This window comes from Chanos chanos, chromosome 9 (assembly GCF_902362185.1).
Source record: "Chanos chanos chromosome 9, fChaCha1.1, whole genome shotgun sequence".
Classification (NCBI taxonomy): Eukaryota; Metazoa; Chordata; class Actinopteri; order Gonorynchiformes; family Chanidae; genus Chanos; species Chanos chanos.
In genome coordinates, this window is record NC_044503.1 from 31,722,290 (window position 1) to 31,731,681 (window position 9,392).

At 39.1% G+C, this 9,392-nt stretch overlaps 1 protein-coding gene across 1 annotated transcript; it reads left to right on the forward strand.

The window, feature by feature from the left end:
• The first annotated feature begins 917 nt into the window (after positions 1 to 917).
• On the forward strand, positions 918 to 4,204 carry LOC115821643 (metalloreductase STEAP4-like). The gene is made up of 4 exons (XM_030785448.1): positions 918 to 1,379; positions 2,509 to 3,036; positions 3,131 to 3,295; positions 3,956 to 4,204. Exons 1-4 carry the CDS (start codon positions 918 to 920, stop codon positions 4,202 to 4,204), a joined length of 1,404 nt encoding a protein of 467 aa, XP_030641308.1.
• Positions 4,205 to 9,392: the final 5,188 nt, after the last annotated feature.

Genomic DNA, 9,392 nt, shown 5'->3' on the forward strand with positions numbered 1-9,392 from the left:
TTTCTTTTTTTTCTTCTTCTTCTTCTCTTCTTTTTTTCTTTTTTCTTTCTTTTTTTTTGTTTTCTTTCTTTTTTTTTTTTTGTTTTGCTTTGTTTTAATTCAGAATACCATGTCTGTTACTTTATACCTTGACTATGGATGATGAGGAAATTTGGGGACATGCTCTAATTAATTGTATGACAGCTCAGGTCCAACACAAGATAATCAGGGTTTTTTAGGGGTTTTTTTTTTTCCACTTGCAGAATCCCTCACTGTGTTACACAACAGGAGGAGCTCTCTCATATAATCGTGGAGTAGTAAAAAAAAAAAAAAAAAAGAAAAGTCATATCATACATGAGATAGCTTATCTGATATCGGTTCAGACTCTTTTTAGTTTTATTGTTTATTAATTATCATTGGGTTTTTTTAGTATGACCTCTATGACATATGTTTTTTTCATATGGAATAGTTACTTTTGGAGCTTGAATAGACAAATTGTGTAATGCACATAAAATATATGTTTAACAGTACCTAAAAGGATATTAAAAGTGACATTGTTAAGTGTGATGACCCTCTGGTGCTTAAGTTCCATGAGCTTTTAGCACTGTTTTATTGTCTGACAAACTATTCCTTGTTTATCCTACTGACTGTGGAACCTCTGTATTTTTAGGCGATGTTGAGTTTTTTTGTTGCTGTTGTTTTTTTTTAAAGAGACCCTTCATTCTGTGGAATGTGATGTCATTATCATTGTCTATGGTAACATTTCTCATGTTAGTCTTGAATAAATAACTGTGACTAAGCCACTTCAATGAATTCCGTGAATTTCGTGACTGTATATGAATAGGGAATAATGTCACACACTGCGAATAAGCCAATTACTCCGAGAAATCGGCCTTATGCTTTTGATATAACAGCTTTATATGTGTTTATGTGCAGGTATGAAGCCTGATACTGTTTCTATAACAACATCAGCCCATGGTTTGGGTGGACTGGGCACAGTGTGTATCTTCGGCACTGGTGATTTTGGTCGTTCTTTGGGGCTACGTCTGCTCCAAGCAGGGTACGAGGTTGTCTTTGGGTCCAGAGACTCGAAGACTTCAACCCCGCTTGAGGACTTTCACCCCGGTCCAAAAGTCATGAGTCACGCAGAAGCAGCCAAAGAAGCACAGGTGGTTTTTGTGGCAGTGCAACGGGAGCATTACGACTTTTTGACCCCCCTGATCCCCGTTCTTCAGGGGAAAGTGCTCGTGGATGTTAGCAACAACCTGAAGAAAGGTCTTTACCAAGAATCCAATGCTGAATACCTGAGTAGTCTGGTACCAGGAGCAGTTGTAGTCAAAGCATTCAATACCATTTCAGCCTGGGCACTGCAGTCAGGGGGACTTGATGCCAACAGACAGGTGAGGTTAAACACACACATACTCTCACATACACATTCACTCTACAAACTGTATTTGATTAATTGATTTTAGTTTCTAAAGAATTTAAGTAAACAAAGTACTAACATCTGGTCTAAGACACACCACCATGTATTTGTTAAATGTCACCGACTGATTTGCTTAATAAAGACAGTGTCGCATTTTCAAGTTTTTCACATAAGGACCAGTTAATGACATCACACTGAGACATGACATACTAAAAATTTTGTGGACACATACACATAAACATGGATAACCTACAGATACTTCATATTTGCACTCTGATGGTTGGAATGTCCAACTGTTAACATTTAAGGAAATGACCCTTTGAAAATGCTCAGCCCCATTAACCTTGACAAAGAGTTATCCGGCTGTAAATGCAGGAAATCACCCCATCTGTAACCACCTTTAAGGAGATAACCAACCCTGGACTGATCCGGTCCACCAGATATAAAAGAAAATTATTTGTTCGGAAGGGTTATCTCCTAAACTCTCATTGCTCAGACACATTGGAAATAAGCCAGTGATACATACATATGTCCCAATAAATCAACATACTTTGCACTTTTCCAAAATTCTTGGAAAAGTGCAATGTGCACTTTAAAAGACTGATAAGATTAAACTGACCACAGTTACAGCAATGTTATTATTTATTAGCCACTGTACACTTTGCCCTTTTTTTAGTGTGTGGAGCTTGAAATGACAATATTCACTGGAAAAGTTCTCCCTCTCTCTCTATCTCTCTCTCTCTCTCTCTCTCTCTCTCTCTCTCTCTCTCTCTCTCTCTTTCTCTCTCTCTCTCTCTCTCTCTCTCTCTCTCTCTCTCTCTCTCTTTCTTTGCATCTTCAACTGCAGAAGCCTACCTTTTTGATGTGATTTTTTTTTTTTTTTTTTGGATTTGGCTTAAAATAAGTTGAATTGGTAAATATTGCGCTCCTGATTGTTGAGGAGGCAAGGAGCCTTCATGAGAGCTTTTTTAAGGCTCTGTGATGAACCAGAGTCCTATCACTCTGTTAAGCTTTGTCATAAAATTTACAGAAAATTTTGGACTATATGATTAAATAAACCTGATTTGCTTCTAAAATGAAATTCCTACATCTTTTTGCTTCAGGTCTATGTGTGCGGCGATCAGCCTGACGCTAAGCGTGCAGTCGAGGCCATCGCCCAGAATCTGGGTTTGACCGCCCTGGACAGAGGTTCCCTTCGAGCAGCCAGAGAGCTGGAGGATCTTCCCTTGGAGCTCTTCCCACTCTGGAGACTTCCTCTAGGCATCGCTACAGGCCTGACTGCCTTCTTCTTCTTCTACCTTCTCATACGCGACGTCATCTACGCTTACGTTAACGACGGGAGAGACATCTCCTTCCGCATCATGATCACTCTGGCTAATAAGGTCTTCCCCATTGTTTCTCTGGTGATGCTGGCGCTATGCTACCTGCCAGGTATCCTTGCGGCATTTGTGCAGCTTTATAATGGCACCAAATATCGTCGCTTCCCTGATTGGCTGGATCGCTGGATGCGATGCAGGAAGCAGATAGGCCTTTTGGCTCTCGGCTGTGCCCTTCTGCATGTGCTTTATACCTGCATCATTTCCATCAGATACTATGTTCAGTATAAGAACAATGCGGAGCTTATTGGACTGGTAAGTGGCTACTTTTTTGCATTTGACTAATTTACAATTATAAAATATTCTGTTTACAAATCATTTGGCTGTATATTTTCACCGTTTCCTCCAGATCAAGGAAAATACAAACCTTACATTGGATAATGCAGAAGCATGGGCCACAGACTCTTTCTTTGCCCTTGGAGTTCTGGGATTCTTAATGTATGTTTTATTGGGAATAACATCCATTCCGTCCGTGGGCAGCAGCCTCAACTGGAGGGAATTCCGCTTTGTCCAGGTACAACAGGGTTATACGCTTTTTGCTATGGTAGCTCATAGAAGTACAGATTCAAATAGAGGTTTTGCGTTGAGTACTACTTTGACAGGTGAGTGACAAGGGGAAAAGAAGGGCATTTTTTTTGTTATCCAGATTTCTTTAAATGCCTCTGTGACATGTCTGTTCATTTCACATGAGGAACTAATTTCTACCTTACTTGTCTGATGTGACCCTACTCAAAGAACCTCGCTCAACTTGACCAATTAGAAGTTAGCTTTTTCATAAGTCCCACCTTCTAACACAAGCATGTTTAATCACAGCTGTCAAACCAAAGGGCATCCGTACGGAAGGTACAGCAGTAGACGTGATATGATCTTTCTGGGAAATTGATGCAAACAAACTAACAAACAAACAAGCTTAGGGGTAACTCTTATATACCTAAACTACAAGAAAAACATTCAGTCTGGGTTAGATGTTTGGTCTTAAAAATGTCAGTCAGGCAACTGTTCTTTCAGGTGGAAGAGATTTGCAGTTTGATTGTTTGAGGTGAAATGTGTGTGTGTGCATACTTCATTATGTCCTCTTTCTGTTCAAACTTTGGTTATTGTTCAGTATGTGAATGTATGTGCATGAGTGTGTTTGTTTGACCACAAGTAACCAGTTTCCCTTTCTCATTCCCAGTCTAAAATAGGTTTTCTGACACTGATGCTGTGTACTGGACATTGTCTCCTGTACGCCTGGAATAAGTTCCTGAAGCCAACCACATACAAATGGTACACCCCTCCAGGGTCCATGCTCTCCCTGGTTGTCCCCTGTTCTGTTCTGGTCCTGAAGCTGATCATTATCTTGCCATGCGTGAACCGACCCATCAGCCGTATACGGCAAGGCTGGGAGAGGAAGAGAAAGTCTGTGTCACAGCAACGTTTTTGAACCTCCAGTAGAGGGCACTGTTTTGTGACTTTGACTTGTATGTCATATGTTTACTTTAACATCATATAATATACGATAATTCCTGTCATTCTCTCTACTGATTAGATCTGGGAATGTGTACATAAAAATGCAAACAAACATGAAAGAATGTTTTAGGCTTTTAGATATCGGTGTCTGATCATAAAAAAGAAAACTTTCAACATGTTCAGTGTCCCCAACTCGGGGGGGATGGTGATGGGTTTCTGTGTGCGTGTTTTACATTTTAGGTTACTGTTGAATAGCATCAGGATGCAGGGTACAAAGCTTTTCAGTTTTATTAATGGAATAAGACATATAATGATATATGACTGCTCTCAATAGCAATGAATTTACACTTAAAATAGGATTTTGTTTTGGTTTTGAACCACTTCCAGTTTAAATCCCAACTATTTACAACTATTTTTAATTTCTATTTGAATACTAGTACAGCCACAAATAATTTTAGCATTTAAAATGGCAAACGTGATTTAATCTTCATCTTCATGTCTTCTCTTTGCATTAGTGTTGATAGTAAAAGAAATAATTCTACAGATAACTTCGCCTCATTGTTTCTCATTTTGAATGCAATTTTACCCTTATTGGGTGACAAACATTTTATGCTATGTAATATTTGTGTGTGTGTGTGTGTGTGTGTGTGTGTGTGTGTGCGTGTGTGTGTAAAAACTGACTATTTGTCAGAAATACCAGATGAGACAACTTGCATGTGCTGACCAGTCTTTATTACAAAACGCTATCCAAAACCAGAGTGACTAAACAGGACAGGTTGAAAACAAAATGATCAGTCAACCGAGGGCAGGACTGCGAATCAGTGCCAGTAACAGCAAAATGGTCAGTCAACAAAAGCCAAGCTGGGCGGCAAAATTAAAATGGACCGGGAGGCTAACAGGAACAAAGAAGCTAACAGAGCACAGCAAATTCAGACAGGATAAGCACAGCTCTTCACGTACACAAAGAACAATGACAGACTTTGCAAGGAACACCTTAAAACACTGGGTACATGGGTACACAAGAACACAATAGGAAGACAACCCAAAGACAAATGCAAATAAAGATGAGATCGTGAGGAAATGCCACGGGTTTCCCTGCACATAACGAACTCCCGGTGAAGTCCTCCAGGGTTTTGATAGAAAGATGCAGTTGGTGACTCTGCGTATAGCAAATGGGATACGTAGTAGTCTGCACTCTCTTGATTTCTGTGTGTTGGTTTCGTGCATGTGTGTATGCGTGTGCATGCATGCAAGTGTGAATGTCCATGTGAATGTGTGCGTGCAGGTCGCTTTTTGTACATGGACTGATCACATGATACCACCTACAGCCATCATTTTGAGATAGCCCTCCAGCGTAAGCCATGATTCAATTTCTGTCTGGATTTTAAAACACAAAACAATAATATCCAGAGAGGCTGTGCTGACATTTATGAGTTAACCTCTGCTTTGGGAATCTCAGCTATTAAACTAATTCTGAGTTGATCACTGACAATTGATAAAATTGCCTTAGAGAAGGCCCAGGGAGCAGTATGTGTTGCCTTTGGCCCGGACATCCAAGCAGTGTGTCCAACTACTCTCACTTTTAAAACCCTTTTCAGAAGTGAATGACTCTGTATGAGAATCAAGTTTCAAGTTCAAGTTCAAGTTTATTTAATCATTATAAGATGAATATGCTCTTTATGCAATAGTCTCTAAAACAATGACAGTACTGTGTACACAGACACACTGGGGAGGTTAGTACGGAAAAAGTGCATGTGATCTTAATGTAGGTGGATTTTGTTTTATTTATCTTGGACACACAATTACTGTTATATGGCAGCAGTAAAATAATAGACTTCTTGACCTGCACACTGAGTGAATCAACATCCAGAAAAAGAACAACACACTTTTATTAAACATATTGGAAGGCCTGTGTTCAAAAAAATTAATTGTGTGTGTTTGTGCACGTGCACGCGCATGTGCATGTGTGTGTGTGAGTGTGTGCACGTGTGTCTGTGAGTGTGTGTGTGTGTGTGTGTGTGTGTGTGTGTGTGTGTGTGTGTGTGTGTGTTCTACACACCTGTAAGAATGAGATGTCCTTGGCTCCTAATTTATGTTCTATGGCCTCGATCGTATCTGTCATCTCATTACAGATCTGTTTGGTTTTCTCCTCCATCTCCTGACTCTTCTGCATCTCTTCTTTCAGTGCAGCTGTCCTACTTGCTTCTTGATCTTGTAGAAAGTGATTAAGCTTTTCAAATTCCTCCTTTATTTATTTTTTTTTTTCCATGTGCCGGGCCTGGTTCTGAAATAATTGACATTTAGAGGAATATTCGGAGAGATTTCAAAATGTCAGTCTCTCAGACATTCAGACCTGTTATCAGGTTATGACATGTGTGTCTCAGACATTCCGACCTGTTATCAGGTTATGACATGTGTGTCTCAGACATTCAGACCTGTTATCAGCTTATGACGTGTGTGCATAAACCTATCAACATTTTGGCCTTCAGTTCCATATTTTACAAGAACATAACCGAAGAACATGAAAAAATGTGAACAACAGTACAAATATACAATTTGGCATTAGCATTTGATTATACTCACCTTTATGTGTTTTGCTGTTTCATCGTAGGCGGCTTTAAGTTCTTCAAAAATCATCAGCTTCTCCCTCAAGGGCCTCAGCACAGCAAACAGTTCCGCCTGAAATTAGTCAACACTTTCACCAACCCAAGCCAAGTGCTAACAGTCATGTTTCAAATGCCCGGACAATCTTCAAGCCTTATTTTGAGTCCATAGAGCTCTGGAGCTCCAGTTCTGGATTAGAGCAAAAATTGTTATAAACTGCCTTCACGACTAACGTCAGGAAACACTAACATAAATGAAAGAGCAGCCATTTATTTGCGAGTGTACATACTAATAATTGCATTATCTTCTACTGATATGGCCTCTTCATAATCAGTTACCAGTAAATTCTAGTTTCATACCTTGTGATCAGCTGCAGCTTCATTGATAGGACAGAACCCATGATTTTCATGCTTCTTTGAATCCCGACACACCAAACAAACATGCTGTTTGTCCTCCAGACAGAAAAGCCTGAGTTTCTCATTATGTAGACCACAAAGCTCCTCTGACCCCTTCAAAGCTTTCTGATTTCTCCCCTGTAAAAATAAATTGCACAGGTTCTCCAGTTCGGGGTTATGTAAAAGTTCCGGCTTCAAAGACCTGCTTCCGCAAACTGGACCCTCTCAACATCCTTTGCTATTCCAGAACTGCTGTAGACATTCTCTACATACATTGTGAGTAGAGCATAGGAGAACAGAATCTCTAAAAATGTGACCGCATACAGGACAGGAGAAGTTCTCTTCAGTAAATGCGTGTTTGGGATCCATTTTATCCTAATTATTTAAAAATGAAATATGAACGTGGCTTAGATGATAGCATAGCTCTGCTTGGAAAGATAAAGTGTCTTTTTTTAGAATGACAGGCAGGTCAAAGTCTGAGAAAGGCCAGTTTTTATGGTCTTGTTTAATTTTGTTTAATCTTGAATGAAAATCTTATGACACCTTGACACCCTGGATTACAACTAGATCGTGATGTATGACAGGGGCTCTAAATGGCCATTCAATTTGCATCCCTGTATTTGCAGTACTGACATTTCATGATATCTGAACATGTTTTCTTTTCTTTTTTTTTTTTAGGAGATACTTTCATAGGTCATCATAAAACCCTAGTAAAATGGTGCAATAACAATAACATGATGCAACGGTGCAATGACGTTTATTGCTTTATTCTAGCCTGCATGCAACATGTGGCATACAATGTCACATCAGAGGAGAATGTCACAAAGCAATCTGTCTGGGTCATTGTTATTCATTCAAATCAAGCAGTTTTACCACAGACGACATCTGTATCCATGAAGTGGTAATTTCAAGTGGGGTTTTTTTTTTAGAAGAAAAAACAAAAAGAAAAATACTGGTCTATCTGCCAGAATTAGTTGCTGTATAACTGCCCCGTCACATAAAATGGAAATGGAGCTCTAGGCAGATTGGAAAAAACAGACAAACAAACAAACAAAAAATAACGAAACAAAACTGGGAATTATCAAGAACAATAAATATACAATTCAATGTACAATTCAAAAATACCTCAATTCTTAAATGAAGAGATGACAGTCACCAATGCTTAATGAGATAAGTAGACTTTCTCCTGAATTTGGAAATGTCCAATTTTTTTAATCAATATCATTTGGGTCCTTACCACATTGCATAGCAATGAAAAAGTCTAATGATATATATATATATATTTTTTTTTAATAATTCAGGATAATATGTGGATATGGGATAAATGCTGACAGTCTGCGGGTATAGATTGTCTGTGTGGGGCAGATTCAATCTAATACCATCTACACAACATGTGAATAACTGAAAATAGCGTGCAACATAGGCGACCTGGTCTGTGTGTACTGAATGTGTAGGAAGATGATAATGTCTCCAATGTTTGCCACATTTTGGTTTGAAATTTATTAAGTAACCTAATATATTGAATAAATGATTTAACACAGTTGGGTTGTATTATATTTTGCAATTAAAGATAATAAAGTTATATGATTTGGACTCATAACTCAAAGCAATATAGGAGCAGATCAATTTGATCCAGATATAAAATGATAGAAAACACTGCTTTGGCCAAAATATGGACTGCTGTGTATCGCATGAAACTGCAGTAGAAGCAGTATCAGGTGTAACTGAATCACATCACGTTTACAGTTTAGGAGAAAGTTTACAGTGACAGTTGAAGAATGGAAAAACTCTCAGTAAGAATGTAAATAGTGCGTATGCATATATTATTCAGAGGGGCGGAGAATGAGAGTATTCCTGTCACAGTCCAGCTCCACTCTAATCCTTGGGAGTTCCTTATTCACCGTCAGGTGAGCCCCTGGCTTTGCTGGAGACAGTAATTCATATTCACCAGAATCACATTTTACATACCACAGTCCACTAGAGGGAGACAATCTCTTGCTCCAGACTGGTTCATCATACCCAGCCTCCAATATACTTTGCCGACACTACACACAACCTGGCGTATAACTCTTAAGACTGGGAACATTGCGACTCTTGTAGAAACTGTGGTGGCTCTTAAAAGAGCCTTTGATCTCGTGATGTACATGAGGCGCTAGCATTTCT

Bases quoted from the DNA above. Each gene is read 5' to 3' on its own strand.
- LOC115821643 (XM_030785448.1), top strand. From the start codon at position 918: ATGAAGCCTGATACTGTTTCTATAACAACATCAGCCCATGGTTTGGGT. The intron at 1,380-2,508 runs GTGAGGTTAAAC...TTTTTGCTTCAG, and splicing joins GACTTGATGCCAACAGACAG to GTCTATGTGTGCGGCGATCA. The intron at 3,296-3,955 runs GTACAACAGGGT...TCTCATTCCCAG, and splicing joins GGGAATTCCGCTTTGTCCAG to TCTAAAATAGGTTTTCTGAC.